The following is a 22,974-nucleotide window of genomic DNA, read 5'->3' as shown; positions in this document are numbered from 1 at the left end:
CACAAGTCCAACACAGTCCAGATCTTTCTCTGTAACCTACAATTGTATCATATTGAATAAAGATGTTTTTGAAATGATGAAAAACATTAAAGTTTCCATGGTTCTAGTCTTCTACTGTTTTTAAAGGGCTGTATAAATAAATACAATGAAATTAAATATGATTAATGAATTGCCATTGGATATATAAGGAGCTAAGATTGGTCAAGTTAGTGAAATTAAGCTTTTGGATTTTATTGGTCATGAAAATATTTCCTGCAAATTTCTAAAGTAGCTAAAATAAGATTATTTAAACTGAAAGGCACTTTATCTGTTATATATTTCTTTGATTTTCTATATTGGACTTATTGTATAGAAATATGGGGAAATATTTATAAAACACACATAAGGTTTGTTAAAATAATATTTTACTCATTGAGTTACAAATATTAAAATTTGATGATTTAACTGATTACAGTTCTGTATATTGAAATTGATTTACCAGCTTTATAAGACAGGTGTAATATTCAAAAGAGATTTCAGAAAAGCCAAAGTAAATGTAATTTTAAAAGATTTGAAATATTTATAAAATCAAGGTTCAAAACTTAAGTATTGGAGTGATGTGCTTCTGTTATGGAATCCCTTTATGGAAAAATGTGGATAAATAAAAAAAAAAAAAGCTAAATCTCTTACTGTGTTTAAAAAAAACATGTAAGAGACACAATGAAACAAATGAAAAAAAGATTAAACTTGAAAAATGTTATCAAAGCTCATATTTCGGTATTTATTATGCAAATATTATTGGTTAAAACAGTTGTGTTACGGGATTGGATTATGCTGTATTTTCTTCATTCTGCTCCCTCTCATTATGATTAAATAAATAAATAGATATCAGATTTGTGTCCATCTTAAGCTAGAGAACATCTACAAGAAATAACAGACTTGTTTATGTTTACAGACAGTGAAATAATAGAGTCCGCCGTATTTGTTTTGTCATTATCCAAAATGGTAGTTGGCGAAACAACAATGTGTTTTGACTTTATGAAAGATGCAAGATGTGGCATTCTTCGGCAAACCCGCAGGTTTACTGTAACTAACTGACATCACTTTGTCATCAAGCATTTTTTATTTTCTCCTAAAATACTTTACTACCTTTTCTCTTATTAAGCTATTATGTGTTTTATATTCTTGGTGCATTTGGTACCTTTTTTTGCTATTTTTTTTCCTTTTTATCATCCCAGATGGCTGAAGTGGAGTTGGCGAAAAGGACCCTGCAGGCCATCATCCAGGCCAACAGAGGTGGAGTGTCCTTGTCCCGCCTGCAGTCGGAGTACAAGGAGCTAACAGGAGAACAGATCCCGCACAGACAGATGGGATATAACCACCTGGAGGCTCTGTTAGCCAACATGTCCTCTGTTCGCATGGAGAGGAGAGGTTCTGGAGAGGCGAGTGACACCAGAACGGATGAGTATCTAAAATTCAATAAAGTTAATCTTCATGTAAACATTTAAATCTCTTCCTCCAGATGTTTTATGCTTCTTCTGGTGCTAAGGAGGGAGGACACACAGCCAAGGTGATGGCCCGACAGCGAAGCTCCAAGAAAACAGGCAGACACCACATGGTCAACACCCAGATGAGGGTTAAACCGGCTGTTCCTCTAGTCCTCAATGGTAAGATTTTGCCAAACTGTTATTTATCCAAAACTGTAAGTTATTAAATCAATAAATGCTACAGGACACTTAAAATGCTTGACATTAACCTCCAACCTATAAAGCATATCCATGAAGAGCTTTAAGTAACAAACCCCCTGAACACTAGATGTCATTTAGACTTTGGTTTTTAGGCTAAATCTGGTCGGTCTGTCTTAGTCTTGATTTAGTCCAGAAAGTTGGGCAAGGTGTTTGTCGTGTTGAAAATTGGGCTCTGATTGGTCGGTCTGATTTTGTCCCACTTTAGTCCAGTAATAGACGTTGAAAACCCAGTCGACAACCAGAAAATTGCGGCTTTTTAGCTGTCACTTTTCAACCAAAAGCAAATGGACATAATTAAATTTTTAAATGTCTATTAAACCAATTTTTGCCCGGTGGGTAAAAAGAGCTAAGTTTGTGTTTGAGGGCAGCAACAGACTCAATCATTGTTCACACGTCAGTATAATATAAGTGGCAGCAGTTAAGTGAGTGCACTTAAAATATTAGCACTTCTACAAATGGCATCCAGCCTTGTAACATTTAGCAGTTTTGACCAAACAAAGATGACATGTGGCTCACAAATGACTCCATCCTAGGCTCCTTTTTATTTAATCCTGTAGAATTCCCATAGTTCAAATCCTAGATCATTACAACACCTTTAACCACATGTATGCTGAGCAGAGTCCTGCACCAGGTTGGGTTTCCGTATAACACGTATATCTACAGGTAGAAAAAACTCCATGTATTTCATGGGTGCAGGCATAAATGAACAAAATGCTGGTATGATAGAGTTGCAGCATGAATTATGCTTATTTCTATTTTCTTATTTATTAACTCTACATCTTAGAAAATAAATTTGTTTAAGAATATCTAGATAACAGTATTGTAACAGCGCCCATACAAAGTCCCGTGAAACTGGGTTTTTATTCCAAAAAACGAGTTGCCATTTTCGGAGGCTGCAACTGCCACCTCTCACAGGTTCTTCATTACTTAAGATTCCCACCTCTCAACTCCCAGAACCTCCAGCTCCTGGTCCTGCTGCGCTGCCAGTCTCCCACCCATGTGAACAACATTAACATATGTGAGTGGAACTAATATGGGCAAAAATAAGAACATTAAATATAACAACGTCAAACCCAAAACAGAACCATAACAGTATTTTTTAAGCAACAACACAAACCTTCTTACTTCAGCCAATTCACAGCTGTTAATCTGTGAATGCAAATGGGGATTTTTCCGGGTCATTCCGGGTCGGGTCTCGGTTCTGAACTCTACGGGTTTGGGCGGTCCTGGGTTTTAAATGGGAATAATTGCAGGTCATGGGTCGGGTCTCGGTTCTGAACTCTACGGGTATGGGCGGTCCTGGGTTTTAAATGGTGATAATTGCGGGTCATGGGTCGGGTCTCGGTTCTGAACTCTACGGGTTTGGGCGGTCCTGGGTTTTAAATGGTGATAATTGCGGGTCATGGGTCGGGTCTCGGTTCTGAACTCTACGGGTATGGGCGGTCCTGGGTTTTAAATGGTGATAATTGCGGGTCATGGGTCGGGTCTCGGTTCTGAACTCTACGGGTTTGGGCGGTCCTGGGTTTTAAATGGGGATAATTGCAGGTCATGGGTCGGGTCTCGGTTCTGAACTCTACGGGTTTGGGCGGTCCTGGGTTTTAAATGGGGATAATTGCAGGTCATGGGTCGGGTCTCGGTTCTGAACTCTACGGGTATGGGCGGTCCTGGGTTTTAAATGGTGATAATTGCGGGTCATGGGTCGGGTCTCGGTTCTGAACTCTACGGGTTTGGGCGGTCCTGGGTTTTAAATGGGAATAATTGCAGGTCATGGGTCGGGTCTCGGTTCTGAACTCTACGGGTATGGGCGGTCCTGGGTTTTAAATGGTGATAATTGCGGGTCATGGGTCGGGTCTCGGTTCTGAACTCTACGGGTTTGGGCGGTCCTGGGTTTTAAATGGTGATAATTGCGGGTCATGGGTCGGGTCTCGGTTCTGAACTCTACGGGTATGGGCGGTCCTGGGTTTTAAATGGTGATAATTGCGGGTCATGGGTCGGGTCTCGGTTCTGAACTCTACGGGTTTGGGCGGTCCTGGGTTTTAAATGGGGATAATTGCAGGTCATGGGTCGGGTCTCGGTTCTGAACTCTACGGGTTTGGGCGGTCCTGGGTTTTAAATGGGGATAATTGCAGGTCATGGGTCGGGTCTCGGTTCTGAACTCTACGGGTATGGGCGGTCCTGGGTTTTAAATGGTGATAATTGCAGGTCATGGGTCGGGTCTCGGTTCTGAACTCTACGGGTTTGGGCGGTCCTGGGTTTTAAATGGGGATAATTGCGGGTCATGGGTCGGGTCTCGGTTCTGAACTCTACGGGTTTGGGCGGTCCTGGGTTTTAAATGGGGATAATTGCAGGTCATGGGTCGGGTCTCGGTTCTGAACTCTACGGGTATGGGCGGTCCTGGGTTTTAAATGGGGATAATTGCAGGTCATGGGTCGGGTCTCGGTTCTGAACTCTACGGGTATGGGCGGTCCTGGGTTTTAAATGGTGATAATTGCGGGTCATGGGTCGGGTCTCGGTTCTGAACTCTACGGGTTTGGGCGGTCCTGGGTTTTAAATGGGGATAATTGCAGGTCATGGGTCGGGTCTCGGTTCTGAACTCTACGGGTATGGGCGGTCCTGGGTTTTAAATGGGGATAATTGCGGGTCATGGGTCGGGTATCGGTTATGGGCTCTAAGGGTGGGGGCAGATACAGTTTAGAAAAATCAGACCTGTGCAGGATTCTGATGCTCATGACAAAAAACTCATATTTCTTTATCACCAAATGACCACCATTGTTGTTTTCTGTTTTTTTGTTGTTTTTTTTTACAAACTGAATATAATATTAATCGGCAAACCGATCAAATGTTGGTTTATCACTCAGCTTATCTTGCATTTTATGATTCAGGAGAGCTTGCATATGAGCTTTGATCAAGAGAAAATGTTTAAAAGCCAGGAACTGCAATTCAGGAGCATATTTTCTATCATTAGGTTATTTTTATTTCTGTAAGCCAAAAGGTTTTATTTAATTCTTGTCTCACTGAGTTCCTTGTTTGCCATATCTTCGTAGCTTTTTTTAAAGTCGTAGGGAAGTCGTATTTAAATGTCAAATCACTCTGGCTTTAAACATGTATATAAATGGACTCTTTATCAGACTATATAGTCCCAAAATTTATCATTATTTCTATGACTATGACGGATGAGATTTAGCCTAAAAACCAAGGTCTAAATGACGTCTGGTGTTTGGGGGGAAGGTTATAAAAGCTGGTTGAGCTCCACAACCTTGTAGGTTTGCAGTTTCCTGTAGTCTTTCTGTCTTTCTGTTTTTCAATACTGTCTATCAAACATTTGAATGGATTCTGAGAGCTTTGCAAAGGCCTGAACTTGACTTTATTCAGGGAAATGAAGGGAAAGAGGGATGATAAACAATGTAATTCTTTTCATTATTTATCTTTGAAATAATGTTATTTAGTCTTTTGCATGAAACCTCAAGAAAATACAATTAATTTTATTGCTGTTCCTAAACGAAATGTGAGAAATTTAAAAGTATATGAGTTGAATCCAATGAACAGGAACAAATAGGTGACAGGGCTGTGCTGTTGCAGCAGAGCCTCTTTGTGTTTAGCCTGACAGGCTGAAGATGAATGACTGGCCTCTTTACAGTTATAGCCTCCACCCAGACTCTCATGTATACCAAGCATCGGTGCATCAGATGCACAAAGACAGCAACCCTTACACACATTACTGAGCCTCTAAAATGGATTAGAAACAACTTTGATTGTCCCCCATTGTAGAATTTCAGGCATGTCAGCAGAAAAATGAAGGGCAAACAGAAGCAACGCAGAAAAATAAACAATCAAAACAAAACAAAAAAAGAATAAGAGATGGTGTAATGAGGGTAAATTTACAATATGAGATTAAATACTGTAAGGTATTTAAAAAAGCATAATAACAATAAAGAGATGTGCAAAGCAGGAGGAGGGAGTAGAGAATATGAGTTTGTATTTATGGAAAATACTTTTTGCTAATCAGTCTTAAAGGTATAGTGGAGGATTTTTGTAAATTTTTGCAAAGACTCACCTTCTCTCTCCACTTTAAAAAGAAAAAAAAATGCAAATGCACAGCTCTGTACCCACTCCCGGGAGGGAACGCCTATTAAACGCGTGCTAGAGCATGCAAAAGCCCATTTCTCCTTGTGCACGCTCTGTTTAAAAGTTAGTTTGCATCGCTCATACAAGCTTTTTTTAGTTTTTTATTTTATTTTTTTAAGCTTCCTTTCTAAAAGAAGATTTGCAATTTTTCCACCGGTAATTGAAAATAGGGACGAGCACGTAGGACGACCTGACGTAAACATATCACCAGAATGATTGAAAATTAGGAGGATCAATTATTTTGATGATCACCCTTATAAAGATCATCCTCCACTATACATTTAAATAACTAGGAAGAACCCTGAACAAGGCGCACGTTCACTAACAGAAATTACTCCTACGAAGACCACTTTATTTCTCTGCTAGATGGTGATGCTGCAGAATATTCTTAGAAGTCGGGGGGGTGGTTGGTAAGAGGTGGCGGTGCAGAAGGGAGGGAGAAAAATGGACGAGAGACACTGAGGAGGTGGTCTGGTGACGGGGAAGGAGGGGGTTGGAGTGGGGTGATCCGGTTCACGCTGCACAAGCGTAGAGAAGCTGATTCACAAATCGAGCCCTCATCCTCTTCTCACTGCCGAGGTTATTGATATTCAGGCTGAGGCACAGCAGAAGCCGTGAGTCCACGTCTGCAGGGTGATGTGACGTTCGCTCGTAGTGCATGTGAGTGGTCGTCCTTACGTAAATATCTGCATGTGGATGTCAGCTCAGTTCTGCGTTATATGCTTCAGTGTGTGTTGACTCAGGGGCTGAAGCAGGAACTGTCTGCTGAGTAAGGCTACTGAAGCTGCCCGGCTTTTTTTTTCGTAACTGGGTTGATTAAATCAAGATCGGTAAGAATAAAAATAGGGTAGATTTTAAAGCATCAGAAAGTTCTGACATAGAAAGGCTTAAGGAATGAGTGAGCAACAGAGGGAGGAGGATTGAAAGGGAGGGAGTGAGTAGAAGTACTGTCATGCTAAGCTTCGCTGATGCAATACAGTAAAACTGAGAGGCCCCAATTTATTTTGACCATCAAATGTACACAGAAAAAAAATGTGCTGTATTTCCCAAAATGCAGACATTTTGGAAAGCGCACCAAGGAAATAAGCAGCAAGTTCTGCTACATGTGTATTAGAGTCAATGACATCATAAGAGCGATTAAATTGATCAACTTACAATGTTCCCCAACAGGGCAGAAACATATCTGAAACTCAGTGGCAGCTGCTGCTCTCTGAAACAGGGGAGGATCAATGATGTTAATTAAATCCAAAGTCACGTATTGCATGAAAACTTGTTGAAACATATAAAATCACATCACTACAATGGGTGAAAATAGCTGTGATCCGCTCAGAAATAATTAACTCCAGAAACCAACAGTTCAGCACAAAATGACTGTTCTGACTGAATGATCACTTTTCCCCCTTGACTCATGTGGAAAACCTCCTCGCTGTCTGATTATTGTCAGTCAGACATACTTGAGTATGTTTTTGGTTTTTTTTCTTTCCCCAGCGTTTTATTGTCATTACACTGTGACAAGTACAGAGCAATTAAATTAACTCTCTGCATTTAACCCATCCCCTTGGGAAGCAGTGGGGTGCCATTGTGCGGTTCCTGAGGAGCAATGGGGGGGTCTTGCTCAGGGATCCAGAGTGGCAGTCCGTGGGAGTGGGACTTGAACTCAGAACCTCAGGATTCCAAGCGCAATGGCCTAACCACTGGGCCGCCACTCCCAAAAGTTGGCCAATCAGCATCGAGCAGGCACCTTCATGACCCGGCCCTGCACCATAGACCCCTAAAGCCGGGCACACACTGTACGATTTTTTGCCATTTCCAGTCGTGCGAGAATTTTTTCGACCGGGCCGAGTTTCAGCCTCTATGTCCGTCCTCACAACCACCTCCTGATCAGGAATCTTAATCTCGAGAGAAAATCAAACATGTTAGAAATTCAGTCAGCCCTTTTTTTTCTGACACACTTCATCCCAAGCGGGGTCGCAAGCTTTCTACGGGCGAGAGGCGGGGTACACTCTGGACAGGGTGTATGACCTGGACAGGTCGCCAGTCCATCGCAGGGCAACACGGAGACAAACATGACAAACAACCATTCACACACACACTCACACATAAGGAGAATTTAGAGAAGTCATGTTTTTGGACTGTGAGAGGAAGCCTGAGTACTCATGCATGCTTAAATGCAAAGTCAGTGAGAACATGCAAACTCCATGCAGAAAGACCCCAGGCCGGTAATTGAACCCGCAATGTTCTTGCTGCAAGAAATAGTGCTGCCCACTGCGACCACTAAGCAACCCCCTCGTGAGATGTTTGTGGCTAAATCCTACAGTTGAGACAGATATGAGCCGATTTACCAAAACCTCGTGCACCACGCATGAGCATACAAGGGGTTTGTGGACCACCAGCAGCTGATTTTTGGTTTCTAATTAAATCTGTTTTTTTTTCTTCCAATTTTTTTTAAACCACCCTTCAGACAAATGTAACATCTCTCCATCAATTTTTGCTGAGTCACTCTTGCTTTTTTTGTTTGTTTTTTTCTTGTCAGCCAAACCCCAAACCTCTCTGAGGCAGCCAAACCGCCGAGGCGGAGGAAGAGGAGGTGGAGGTGCCGGCCGCGGGGCTGGACATGGAGACTTCAGACAGACGAGAGACCTGAGGGATGTCCTGACGGAGGGAAGAGCTGGAGGGCATCCCAACAAGCTGACCAATCACAACGTAGCCAATAAGAGAGGGAACCTGCCTGCAGAAAAGTGAGTTAGCGCTGGTTGGTTTGATTCATCATGTAATTGTTACGGTCGAGCTAACTGGGCAGATGGAACATGCTGTGGCTGTTTGTGTGCAAAGGAAGTAGTTTTATTTTAATCAATGAAGTCAGTAAACAAGTCTGATGAACATGATAAATTAAATTACCCAGCTGGAGTAATATGCTGCCATTTATGTCCTTATTTACCATTTATTCTATAAACTGATTTTTAGGTGAATGCCATCTAGCATATTGCATGATTATGATTGGTCCTTCAACAGAATTCAAGAATGGGATGAATCTGGTGTGCCAGACATGTGCATTCAATAGTGAATATCATCACAAATCCAATGATTCAGCTTGGCTTAATAAAGAAAGGGTTAGTTATATTTTTATTCTATTTTTGTTCCTTACAATACAATCACAGCAAAACTTGGCGAAGGATATTAAACATTTTTAGACAATGTTTGCTGTTTTTTTTGTTTTTTTTAAGATAAACCTGCCAGACAATTTATATTTTGGATTTGCAATGCCTTATCAATACGTTCTCTCTAGAAATCAGAATGCTTTGCTGGTTTTATCAAAGATTCCAAACATAGTTTACTATTGAAACAATTCAATTTCCCTGAGTTTTGACTTTTGTTCAATTCTTGCAACACCTATAGATGATGAGATGTTGAAATGAGAGTGAATGAGAGTGGTAAGTTGGGTCTAATTGGTGACCTTCAACTGGTGTGGGCAATTTGGACCAGTATTCAGTCTATTGGAACCAGGTCTCTGCCTTGTTTGAAGGGGATCACGCATCTCCTTCAGTTAAAGGGGTTTAATTTGGATTTTGGATCAATGTCTTTTTTTATTCACTTTGTTTATTTTCTTATAACTTGACAAACTAAAAATCAGAAGGGATCCAGTACTTATTTTTCTTTCTGAACACGTTCATGAGAGGTATTTTCACAAACCCTCTTAGCAGCATCAGTTTGAGGTCTTATGTTTTTAAAGATAAACAAATTTTTCTTATTTAATTTTAATTTTTGTCTTTAAAAAATAAAGAATTGTTTTACACCTGAAACGTTTGATTTAGGCTCAAAAAGATTTCCTTGCTAGATGTAATCTGCTATACACAGAGATTTATCCCAACCCAGTGACTGGTTCTCCCTCTAACCTCCATCCACCTTTAGATAAACCAGGGAGATCAGGTCACTGTCTCTGGGCCGGATCTATCAAAGGTTTGCGTGTATAAAAACGTGAGCTATTTCACCGCGCACGCTAAAAAATGTACAAACTGATCTATCAACAGCGTGCTAAAAGGATTTGGTCTTTAAAACGTGCTAAATAGCGCCTCTTATCCATTTAGTACTTTTTCTGCAATGAATATTCAATATGGGGCGTTTACACGCAAAAGTGCGTCTTGTGGGAGGAGAACATGTAAATATATTAATTTAGCACTCGCAAAGTGATTTATCAAACCTGAAAGCAATTTTGCTAACGGTATCTGACTCTATATTTAACACGTTTCAAAAGAAGGTGCAAATGGTCTGTATGCGTAATTGCGCACACATGGCAGCGGTTATTGTCGCAAGCAGGAGACATTGAAATGAAGCAAGGAGACGCAGAGAACGCATTTTTTTCACTCCGTGTGAATATTTTTGGAATGAACGAGGAAACGATCATCAAAACATATAGTTTATCCAGCATTGCCATTTTGGAGCTGTTGGGGGAACTCTGAATGGATTTGGAGCCAGCCACAAGGAGGACCCACGCAATACCAGATATCACAAAACTCCTTGCAACATTGCACTTTTTTGCATCTGGGTCATTCCAGCGTACGGTTGCAGCGAGAGCTGGGATCTCCCAATCTCGTTTTTTCAGAAGTGCTGTCCGACGGGGTCGGGGTTCTCTCCCTGCACCTGTGGAGCAACGTGCCAAATGCTGCGGGGATCTCATCCACAGTCACAGGCCAATACAAAACACCTCTTTTTTTTTGTGTTTTTTTTACTGCAGCACATACCACCTTAGGGAATAAAGGTTGCCAATTTATATATATATATATATATATATATATATATATATATATATATATATATATATATATATATATATATATATATATATATATATATATTTTTTTTTTTTTTTTTTTTTTTTGGGTGTCACTGTAAGATTTAAATTTCTTAATGCACTAGTTTGTACAGACTACAAACTACTTTGCCGCAAACCACAAAACGCGCAAAACCATCATTTAAATAGGGCGTCTCCAACAGTTTTGCACCTGCCACCAGTTACGCAATCACTCTTGTTAAATCACCCGCAAACCATGGTTCAGCCCCTCGCGCAAAATTCCAGTTTGCGAGCGCAAATTACTGCACGCAAAATTGGATCTTGATAAATCCGGCCCTCTGTCTCCATTGTGTTGCAGCACAAAGGGGCACCAGGATGGGAGTCCCAGTGTCCTAGCAGGGGGCATGAGCCCAGCTCAGGGGGGACATGAGCCCTTTTTAATCCATCCTCTATTCTCTGGTAGATTAACTCTTCTAAACCGGCACAGAGTGAATCAGCATATCTCTCTGTAACACTCTAGATCTTTTTAATGGACAGGTCAACGTCATCTTCATTTGTGTAGCGCCTGACTGTGCTATTCAAGCCAAAACCCAGAGTTAGAGTTTCAATAAAAAAACAAAACTTTTTTAAAATTGAATTAATAAATTTCTCCCTTTGAGAATAGGAGGTAAGACAAAAGTTTGACAGTTCAGTGAGTAGAATATGTTGTGTGGCCAGAGACTGATAATTATGTCTTTATTTAGGTCTTGAAAACAAAATGAATATTCAAAAAGTGAAAAAGTTACAAACTAACAGAAAGATGAAAAGATAAGCAATTTTGTGCTTTACTTAAATAATGGAACTATGTAACTGCAGCTACTACTTGTGTTAAGCAAAATGTGCATTGCTTATGTTGTAAAGATCTAGATATTAAGAGCTTGACCTTCACTATAGAAAATCACTGACCTGGCTCTGGGTTATCAAGATATCCCAGACTTAGGTCATAATAGTCTTATCCAATACTACTTTTCCCTTGAATTGTGCAGGGCAGTAGGACAATAGCCAATAGAATTTGATGATTTATGTTTAAAATAAGAAAAAGAACTCCATTATCTTATTTCAAATGCATCACATCTGATTATCTTCCATACTCAAATGAAGGGCAAATGCATGATGCAATTTGTACTTATTTCATCAGTTTGTGCATTTTCATACTAGATAAAGGTCTAATGGTGATACCTGCTGACAGAGGAGACGAGATCTGGTTCATCCTGTGGGCCAATTTAGTATTTCTTTTTCTCTTTCCTGTTTACAATTATTTCGAAATGACAGTCAGCTTTAAGCTTTTTTCCTTTTGTCTAAAACGGCTACTGATTATTAGTTTGGCTCTAAATATTAAATATAGTTTTGTACCCAAAAACTGGTCTAAATGATAGAAAATAATGATGTTGTTTTGTTTTAGGCCTTCTTTGCACATTAGAATTATGTGTGTTAATGTTTCGTTTTATCAAAGGTTAGTAATTCAGTGTTCTACTACCTCAGCATGGGGTATGTTACCTTTGCCATGTGTTTTTTTTTTTTTTTTTATATTTATTATTTACCATGTTTTTTATACATATATGTATATATATATATTATTTTGTTATTCAAGTATTAAAGAAGCATTATGGGATTCTTCTAACTGTACTGCCACCTGTGGCCAAAACACAGCACTGCAGCACTCTTGCTCGTCCTCATAGTTTGCAATCGTAGTTAACAATGTTTTGTTTGTTTCTTTATCTTTTTCACCTTACGTGGAGTTGCCATTGGTGTCTGAGTTGCTTCTGAGTATCCACAAAATCCACCTTGAATATAACGACCCAATTGTTTGCTAGGTTGGACCCATTTAGCATGGACGCGCTTGATGTCACTTCCGCCGAACAGCGCGGGCACGTCTTAGATGTAGAGATATAGAGATTAGAGATATAAGTGAATTTTGGTAAGGAAATTAGATCAAGGTGTCAGCTTTTGTTTCAGGTTAAAGTGTCTAACATCCAGGGTGAATGAGTCTTTATCAGTGAGATGTTATTATAGGGTCAGTGCTGGGGTATAGAACACACTTAGATTGTGTCAAAATGGAGGAAATGTAATGTATACTTTATCCAGGAGTTTCTAATGTTGATTAAACTTAAAAGTCTTAAAAACGACTCTTCTTCAGGGTAATTCTTCTCCTATTCACTTGATACACAAATTAGATTTAGAATAGTTTGAAATAGTGCAATGTTCAATAAGGTTGAAAAGAAAAGCCTAAAACCAGAATTACCTACTATTTGGTTTTTATCATTATTTCCTGTTTGGTTCTCCCTTTACAGACAGGACAAGAGGATGACCCTCCCAACACGCTTTCAGAAGGAGATGCACGCTCACCTCTCCAGAAATCCACAACAGGGAGGGCGTGAGTAGAACAAATTTATAGTTTTTCCAAACTGCAGCTTAGAAGGATGTCCAGTCGTTTTATTTACATTAATAGGAAATAAAAAAATATTTAATTAATTGATGTTAAATTGACTAAAAACTTCCCACTATTTTTGCTGAAAATGCACATTTTAGACCACGATTCCCATCATTCATCCTGCTGAACTTTTTCACACAGTGTTTCTATATTTTGCTTCACTTCTTAATCTAAAACAGAAAGATTATTGGCTACAGTAATACCCTTTAAATTCTCCAGGTATGTTTTGCAAAGGCAAAAATGTCCAAATGGTTAGTGAAATAAATCATCATATCTGTGATTTATATGTATTTTTTTTATGGCCAAAATAAACAAGACAGCAAAGTAAATCTATATTCAGTGAAATTGTGGCCCTTTATCTGACAATGATGTCAGTAGATCTTTAAGCATCTGGGAACCTTCTACTTCTAATAAAACGTTGGTCTGCCGAATAGCTGCAGGGAAGGCTAGTCAGTAATAACTTAAACTAAAAATGTGTTCACAGAGGAAGGAGCAGTCTTGACTGGCGGAGGAAAGAAGGCTTTTTAGTGTTGACCAGGGGTCAGCAACCCGCGGCTCCAGAGCCGCATGCCGCTCTTGGGTGCCCTCCTTGCGGCTCCCTGGAGCTTTTTCAAAGATTCATGAAAATAGATTTTTCTTTGTTTGTTTATTTTAATATGGTGTGCAGGAGGTCAAACAAACATTCATTACGTTTTCCAGTGGTGTAAAAATTTGTATAATAAATTTAAACAATAGCTGTAAACATTTCATTCAACAAAAATTTGCTTCATAGCCATAGAGATCAGTGGTCATAGCCTGCAACACATGTTTCAGCGTGGCGCGGTGCCAGGCAAACAAAGCGGCGGGTGTTTCTCAGACTATGGATCCTGAAGGGAAAAGAAGGATGATAGCTGATGAGAAAAGAGGATTCAAAAAAGAATGGACTAAATAATTTACTTTCATTATCAATGCGGAAGGATTGCCTGCATTTTTGCTTTGTAATGAGAGGTTGTCAAAAATTAAAGAGTCATTTGAAAATGCATTTCCAGGGAAGGCAAGCTAAATATGGAGCTGACCACCAAGTTGGGAATGAGAGAAAAAGTGCGATTGCAGAACTTCTGGATAAATTTAGATGAGAGCAAAGATAGATTTAAGAAGAGGATTGCATCTCCAAACTCCACTACTGCTGCTAGTTTTGTTGCAAGCATGGAAAACCATCAACACATCAAACAGGCAGCGCTCTGATGCAGGGATGAGAAATTTCTTTGATTGTTTTCCCCCAAATCCTCAAAATAAAAATAACACCAAGGAGATTTCAGGGTTAGAGAGCTCTGCTCTGATGGATGTCAGTTCCCGCTTGGTTCCTCATGACTCAATCAACTCCTCCCAACAGAAACACGTCCACCATAGAAAGATTTCTTTATTGTGTTTCTATAATTTCATCGATGCAACGAAACTTAAACCACACGGTGAAGGGTGGTGAAGCAGAGCGAGATGAATTACATCGCCTCATGCTACTATGTGATATTTGCTCGAGGATAAACATTTAATCATGAATGCTTAATATATATTAAAGCCCATATAGTTCTTTTTTATGGTGAGCTAATAGACTTAGATCCATACGAGGCTTATATAAGACTTCTACATTTTTGTGGCTCCAGACAGATTTGTTTTTTGTTTTTTTTTGGTCCAATATGGCTCTTTGAGCAGTTTGGGTTGCCGACCCCTAGTGTAGATAAAGGTCCCTTAGCGGGTGGTAATAAGGCAAGGCCTCATTATGAATGACTGCTGCCACTGAGATTATTATTATTAGTTAGTTAGTTTTTTGTCTATGATTACAACTTATGTGCTTTTTTTTATTTCACCATGTTTTATATTTTTCAAGAAAGTTGTGTCAGTTCTGCAAGAGAGTCTGGCTGCAGACCTGCACTGTCAGGACCCTTCATTGCAGATCTGCAAAATTTGGACTCCTGCATTGTCAAGATCAGAATTCTATTCCGGAAGTTGTATTCAAAGCCTTTGGGAATGGAGCGCAGCACATGTTTGCTGCCGGATTGCAGTTTAAGACAGTGTTAAACTGAGCATAGGAGCAGTTTAAATTATACAGCGAGCAAAAGTCTTCACAGGACAGCCAACCTCTATTGTCGTTTAGAAAATGTGTTAAAGACCAAATGCCCTTTTCCATCAATCGATCCAAATACAGAGACTTATTTCTATATAGCACATATCAATTATTCCAGATAGGAGTTTGGTGGGGAGTAAAATTGTGCGTGTACATAGGTTTTTCAGCATAACAACACTTGTTAATGAATGGGAGCTAGCTTTACGGGGAGTTTATCAACGTTAGCTTTTAGGTTATAAAGGCTTCGAATTAAGTTTTTTTTTATAAACTTTATTTAAAAAAAGAAAGCACAAACAAGATAAATAAAGTTGATAGACTTAAAATTGTTAATTACCGTATTTTCACGACCATAAGGCGCACCGGACTAAAAGGCGCAGTCTCAGTTATGTGTGCCATTTCTGTATTTAACACACACATAAGGCGCACCGGACTATAGGGCGCGTTTTTTATATACAGGTACATGTCCTCTCAGGTGGATTTTCTCACTTAAAAACATATTAAAACTACTTTATTCCCACTGATCACAGCAAATAAAGCTGCAAGGTGTATTTATTACAAAGTATTATTAAAACCTGGGAACCTGCCGTGAGAGACACATCGCTGATGACACAGGGCTGTGATTACTCCTCTGATACAGTTTATTGACGCATAAATTAACTTAAAAAATAGGCAGGATAATAATCTGGATGAACTGACTGCAATGATAAAATTTTCAGGTGGGCTTTCTCACTTAAAAAGATTTAGATTATTTAGATGAAAAAACACCTGCCGAGGTGAGCCCTGATGCGCCGCGCGGCCCACAGGCTGCTGTTGAATTAAGTTTTCAGGTAGAAAAAATAGAGCGGGAGCAAAACTGAGTATGATTGTGCTTTATTCAAGTATTTATTACAGAGTATTAATCAAACCCCTCAAAGTCCTCATCCTCTGTTTCGGAATTAAACAGCTGCGCTAAATCCGAAATGCCGGTTTACCCTTCTTCTTCGCTGTCAGAGTCACTTTCCGTGCCGGGCGGCTCCATTTGCGTGGCAGCCAAGCACAACAGTAAACGACGCCTTTTCATACCCCGTTGTGTGTATCGCTACAGTGCTGGTCCCTTTCTTCTCCACCGTGTGATTCACCGAGATGTCGAAAGTGAGCGGCACCTCGTCCATGTTGGTGATGTGGCTTGGCTGGATGACTTTGTCAGCGATGTGTTTGCTGCAGAAGGAGTGGAAGCTCGCCAGCTTTTCATCATAATCCGCCGGACGTCGCTGAGCAACTGTAGTCCTGGTCCGGATGGAAAAATTGCACCGTTTCATAAAACGGAAGCACCACGATGGACCTCCTTGAAAATTTTCAATTTTCATTTCTTCCGCCAGCTTTACTGCTTTTAGTCGAACAGTGACCGTTGAAACGCTGGCCCCACTTGTTCTTTGCTCCACGATCCACCGCTCCAGTCTTTCCTCCAACTCGGGCCACCTCGCCTTATGTCTGCGGAAACTCAGCTGCGTCTTCTTCACCAGTCGGAGTTCGTTTTCCAGCTTCCTCCACTTGCGAACCATCGATTCATTTATATTGAATTCTCTCGCAGCTGCTCGATTTCCATGTTCCTCTGCATAGCTGATAGCCTTCAGTTTAAACTGGGCTTCATAGGCGTGTCTCTTTGCCATTTCCAGGGTTGTTAAGACAACAATGTTCTGCATACAGCACATACCTGTTCTTTTATACACAAGCCACGCCCACACTTCCCCCTTTAAGGTTCTCACATACTCATGGTGGTCTCAACAACGTCCGCAGATAGGGCGCACCGCACCATAGGGCGCACCCCACATTTTGAGGGAAAAAAAAGACGTTTAGGTGCGCCTTATAGTCGTGAAAATACGGTATATCTATAAGTATTTTTTATATGATATGTCATTTTGAGTAGAAAAGACATTTAGTCTGGGAGAAAATTATGAAAAAGCAGAGGGTTTAAACTTAGTCGGGGTTTAAACTTTGTGACAAACCCTTGTGGCATCTAAAAATCATCTCTTAATCTAATATTTCAAATAGCTGAGATTTGATCAATTCTTCAAAGAGAAGAAGGAAAAATAATTTAAAAGAGTAATATCAAGGACTGTTTTGATACTATAGATGAGATCATATCAATATATCTATGTATAGTTTTTAAATTGTCCTTGCATTAAAAATCATAAACACCATAGATTTAGAATTTTTCTTGTGTTCTTCTGTTTCTCTTCCAGCACCAGTAAATCTAAACGAGAGCTTTGGCTCCAGCAAAAGCAAACCATACAACCCTCAGCAGGTCCAGAGTCACATCAGAGAGATTTTGGCAAAGTACAGCAATGGCTTCTGGGTGTCAAAGCTGCCTCAGATCTACAAAGAGCTTTACAAGCAGGACCTTCCCCCAGAGGCCATCAAAGACCTGGAGACCTGGACCCACATATGCATTGTATGTACGACCTCCGAACTGAACGTTTTGGATGAATCCCTTGTTTTTTAAATATTTGCTGCTAAAAAAAAAGCAAATTCGTGTGCTGTTGTAGGAATGTAATTGTAGACACTGATTACATTCGTTAATCGTTCATAGAATAATGACCTATCTGGTTTTGATAGTTAACAGGCTTAACTTTCGTCTCATTTTTGAAATCATTTTATCCTATTTTAATCATATATTGTTTATTATCTTAGATTATTTTAGATTATTTTTGATGCCTCTATGCCACTGCAGATTCCTTTTTTTTTCTAATGTACAGGACTTTGGGTTGTCTTGCTACTAAAATATGGGGTATAAATAAACCTGTCTTGCCTTACTTTAACAGGAAATAATGACTTTTAAGCCAATAAATAAAAAAATAAAAAATAAATGATTAATTTCCCTTGACCCAGGAAGTGTGGAAAAATAAATGATTTTATTGAGGTCAACTTTGATGCATCAACAGGGTCCTATGCAGTCTTTGAAAGCCTTGAAAAGAAACATTGTTACAGAAAATTATTTGAGTTTCTAGACTTTTATGTTTTATTGTTTTACTTAACAGAAAAAACCCTAATAAATGGAATAAAACAAACCCTTAAAAATAAAAGCATTTTCATCATTCTTATTTAAATCTATATCACCTCGTTGATTTGCCACATCCGAACTTTGGGTGTTTTCCAGTTTCATCACACAACATACTGGAGGGAGGCACAGATGAATCTTATCTCTTCAATGTGACATTTTCCTCTTAAGGAACTTAACAAAATGAAAAGTGAAAAATCCTGCATAGCAGCATCATGATCGTGAGTTGTTTTTCCCGAAACATTCAGAAGTCTGTTATAGCACTCATAGACTGTGCCAGGAAGGATCTTATATTTAGGGATCACTTTTAAGTAAAAAAAATCAAATAAATGACTTAATGAGAGGAAAACAAAAGTTTAGAACAGTTCTAGGGTCGTCTGGATAAAAAAAAAAATCAATGTGAAAGACTCCTGCAAAAGAACAGTGGAAAAAAAATGTAAACTAATCCAACATATCGCCCAAGATCTAGAAAGAGTTTGTTCATTTCTGTTTTTATTGTTCTAGGTGGAGAAAACCTGCAGCAGCAACTCATCAGAGCTGCTGCTCTATCCCGCCAAGGAGCAGACCAGCACATCCATTCCCTCACAGGTCCTTAACTCAAGCTCCCCCGCCTCCCCAGCTGAAATGACCCCCACCCAAATGAGACCCCTCTCCAATCATCCGGCTCGCTCTGACTCCTGTTCTCCTCAGTCTCCACCATCTTCCTCTTCGTCCCCCAGCCCTCCTTCCTCCCCTGCAGCCCTCAGCCCTGACCTGAAGCAGAAACTGGAGGAGCTGCTGGTGAAGTACTCCAGTGGTCTCTGGGCCCACGCTCTGCCCAAGCTCTTCCAGGACACCTACAAAGTTAATAGCACACAATTTGATAAAAATTTATTTTTATTTAACAGGTGCAAATATTGTTTTGTCTTACTTTTGTATTTCTTTTTTATAACAAGGCTAAACTGCCCGCACATGTGCTGGAAAACCTTGACCTGCTGTCAGACATCTGCACCATCAACTACCCGATGCCTGATAACCCCAAGAGGGCCATCCTGTACAGACGGAGCAGCACTGGAGGTGCAGAGGATGAGAACTGCAACAGGAGGAGCTCGTCAACCAGTGAAGAGGAGATGAGAGTGAGGAGTGAGCTGGGGAGGAGGCTCAGTAACCACCAAGTGCCTCAGCTGCAGATCCCCAAAGAGGAGTACCCCTCCGTTCTGGTGATGGAGGCCACCAACACCAACACAGTTATACTAAGGTAGGGGAGAAACTAAATGATGTGTAATGAGCTGATGGAACTGGGACCTCTCATTGTCCACCTCTCCTCATCGTCCAGGTACATCGGTGAGGGTTACTCTATGGCGCAGGACTCAATGGAGGACGAGATGAGGGTGTTTTATGGCTTAGATCCAAGCCGCCAAGCTCCTCTGTCTTCTCCATCATCAGGCCAACTCGTAGCAGTTCGGGCTGAGGAAGAGGAGATCCTCAGGGCACAAATATGTGAGGTTATGCCTGATAAAGTCAAGGTAAGCACTCAAAAAAAGGCAGCAAGTACAAGCAAAGGAAAACAGACAATATCAGTAGTTCTTCTGTTGCATCCGCAGGTGTTTTATGTAGATCACGGCTTCTCAGAGGTGATTAGTAAAACCAAAGTGTTGGAGCTGCATGAGAAGTTTTTCAAGCTGCCTTTCCAGTCAACAAAGTGTAAACTAGCAGGTGAGAGAACTTTGGTACATAAAGGCTTGCTCAAACTTACAAACCTTATTCTCTAATGCATCTTTAAAAAGTCCTATATGAGACGCATATGGAAAAAAAAATGGAATGATGAATTTCTTTACTATTAGATGTTCAAAAAATATTGTTCAACCTTTTTTTACTTACTGCACCTTCTTGAATTGAATCCCTTTGATGCAATTACCTTTAAAAGTGAATGAATACTTAAATGAATAGTTAAATATTACATGACCTTTAAAAAAACATTGTTTTAGTTGAATATCCACAATAGGAAATCTGTTGCCATTTTAAACAACAAACGGTTTATTTGTATTTTTAGTTTTTTAGCCCTCTACATCATCAGTGGGATATTTGTGTTTATGAAAATTCTGATTTATACAATCAGACATGTAGTAAGCAAAATGCCTAATGCATTACAAATAATACTAATAGCTTATTTAATTTAAGCTATTCAAAACTTTATGTTTTTTTTAATTCATTTATCCATTTTTAGAGATAGCTCTAGTTTTAAAACATTTGAATTTTTTGACAATAATTCCATGATTTAGGCTTTACAGAGTTATCATAAGGACAAAATATTAAAGTTTCATAAAGAGGAAGCATATATTATTATTATTATTATTATATAATGTTATTTAATGTAAAAGAAAAAAAGTTTTCAGGCTAATAAGAAAAAATTTATCAAATGATATTCTGGTTCTATAGAATAGAACAGAAAGTCCTTTTATTGTCCTTTTTTTACTTGAAACTTTTGGCATTACAGCAGCAAAAGAATTTTTAAAAATGGTCAATATAAAAAGTGGTCACACAATTGTGGACTTTAAAAAGTGTCTAAAAATAACAGAACAAGATGGAGTTAAGAAAATAAACAATTAAAATACTGTACTGTACAGTGTTTACACAATATAAATACTGTGAATAAATAATCCATAAACAGCTGTGGACTTTTCTACAGTATTGGATATGTGAAAAAATAGCAGCAATAGCAAATATGTGCTAAAATGACAGCAGCATGTTATTTAAGTGACAAAGACAGAAACTGCAAAAATCAGCATAAATGTAAGAACTTATTGAGGTTGTTGGGAACAGTGATGGTTATAGAGTCTTACAGCTGTTGGGAGGAAGGATCTATGATAACGCTCCCTGGTGCATTTAGGGAATTTATGTAATTCTGTTTTGAAAGTTTAATTCAAATGGAAAAAAACAACTACACTTTCCAAGAATGGTATTTATTAATAAACTATATTTAAAAGCATTAGTTGGTTCTTTATCGTGTTTAGAGACCATAAAGGGCCTCTGTAGAGGGTCTAAAGAGCTACTTACTGCTCTGGAGCTGCAGGTTGCAGATCCTTGCTGACCCTTGCAGACCAAAGTTCTAACCAAAGTAATTTGTGGGAAAACTTCAGAAATTGAAATTTACAAATCTTTTCAATGTGATTGAGTTTAGCCAAAGAGCCACAGGCAGAAACTTGAGTCTACATAGACTCAGGAGAACCTTCTGCCATAAATGCAGTGATATGTATCTCTAGAAATACTTTATTCAGGAGTGATTAAATACAAAAGCACCAAACTTTTTTTTTTTCAATTGTCAAAAAAAGAACATTAAATGTTTGCATCTTTACTTTGTGCTGGTCTGTAACAAGGATCCCTTCAGTATAGAAAGTGCGACCGTTAAGCAGAAACCTCAGTTCCTGATGTTGCCGTTCCGGCTTCTTGTCCCGGACCTTTGCCACATGTCCCCCGCCCTCCGTCTAAAACCTCTAAATCTTCCTGTCAACTAACTGCCACATAAAGTGTACTATTACCAAAGCGAGAGATAGAGATAAACACATTTGAGTTTGTGGTCACAATCTTGAAAAGTGTGCTAGAAAGATATTGGTTGGAATGAACTTGAATTGTTGGTCCTGTTCAGGCCTGGAGCCGTTCTGCCAGGAGCCACTTGTTCTGAAGAAGTTTGAGACGATGGCGAGTGGAAGAATCCTCCTGGCTGAGATCTTAGAGAGAGGTCAGATCCCTCTGGTGGTCCTCTATGATACTTCTCAGGACGATGACGTGAACATTAACGCCGCCTGTGTGAAAGCTCTACAAGACAAGACACTAGCAAGTCCGTTACAGGTACAGAAAAAGTATGGATCCCTCAATCACTATATAGAACAGGGACTGTATAGTGGACTTTGTAGTGAACTTAGTTAACTGAACGTTCTAACAGATGATCTCTACTTTTTGCTCCCCGTTGGTCACATAACTCCTCCTCCATCGTGTGATGCCTGCGCCATTTTGGTTATTAGTCGCCGCTGTCGGGTTACGACAGCCTATGGTGCCAGCAGGCCGCCCTGACATCAAATCCCATAATGCTTTGCAAGGAGAGCTCTCCATGCAAAGCACCTGGGATATATCTGCTCGTCCAGTGGCCATGGCCGTTTCTCAATTCACAAGAACACTGGTACGGACTTGTGTCCTCACCAAGTATGTTCTTGAGAATAAAACAAGAAAGTGTGGACTTGGAGAGAATGGGAGCATGCAGCATAAATATGGGTCAATTGGAACAGAAGCGTACTCGTGACATCACCACACGCTCAGCTAGTCTAGAGCTGCATTTCACCTCCTGTTATTAATAGTTTCTAGATAATAATAAATTCTGGCTTTTTTTCATTTAGTGGGGGAATAATGATTAACACAGTCAGAAACACAAATCAAGTGAAAATGTTGCCAAATAAAACAAAAAAACTCGCCATCATAGTACTTCATACATTACTTCACAGAGTTCCGCTGGTTGCCGCGGTCCTCTCGACCGCATAATTTTTTTAAATTATGCCTTAAATCAGTAAATTGGCCATATAATGAAGCTTAAAAGTATAATGTTCTCGCCTCAAATTATCTTAAAATGTACTTTTATTGAACAACATCAACAGAAAAGAGAACTTTTAACTTAATACTCTGAGCTCTGTGAGCGCTCCATTGAAAGCTGCTTTTGTCGCAGTGCATGCTGGGACAGCTGTCAATCTCAAGAAC

At 39.6% G+C, this 22,974-nt stretch overlaps 1 protein-coding gene across 2 annotated transcripts in view; it reads left to right on the top strand.

Moving 5' to 3' along the window:
* The window catches only part of tdrd7b (tudor domain containing 7 b), a 34,952-nt gene that overhangs the window by 5,455 nt on the left and 6,523 nt on the right, over positions 1 to 22,974 (top strand). Inside the window, exons 3-12 of one of the 2 annotated variants that reach the window (XM_038279126.1) lie at positions 1,218 to 1,421; positions 1,502 to 1,646; positions 8,386 to 8,590; positions 12,972 to 13,054; positions 17,435 to 17,643; positions 18,754 to 19,092; positions 19,185 to 19,486; positions 19,565 to 19,754; positions 19,833 to 19,944; positions 21,875 to 22,077. In XM_038279126.1, the coding sequence (XP_038135054.1) occupies positions 1,218 to 1,421; positions 1,502 to 1,646; positions 8,386 to 8,590; positions 12,972 to 13,054; positions 17,435 to 17,643; positions 18,754 to 19,092; positions 19,185 to 19,486; positions 19,565 to 19,754; positions 19,833 to 19,944; positions 21,875 to 22,077 (1,992 nt within the window). Of the gene's footprint in view, positions 1 to 1,217; positions 1,422 to 1,501; positions 1,647 to 6,407; positions 6,513 to 8,385; positions 8,591 to 12,971; positions 13,055 to 17,434; positions 17,644 to 18,753; positions 19,093 to 19,184; positions 19,487 to 19,564; positions 19,755 to 19,832; positions 19,945 to 21,874; positions 22,078 to 22,974 lie in introns of those variants that run through there. The other variant, XM_038279127.1, reaches the window with a different exon arrangement.

Source organism: Cyprinodon tularosa, unplaced genomic scaffold (assembly GCF_016077235.1).
Source record: "Cyprinodon tularosa strain WSP-4 unplaced genomic scaffold, ASM1607723v1 ctg148, whole genome shotgun sequence".
Classification (NCBI taxonomy): Eukaryota; Metazoa; Chordata; class Actinopteri; order Cyprinodontiformes; family Cyprinodontidae; genus Cyprinodon; species Cyprinodon tularosa.
Note: the sequence above shows the minus strand (reverse complement) of the source record. Positions and strands in the feature narration are given on the sequence as shown.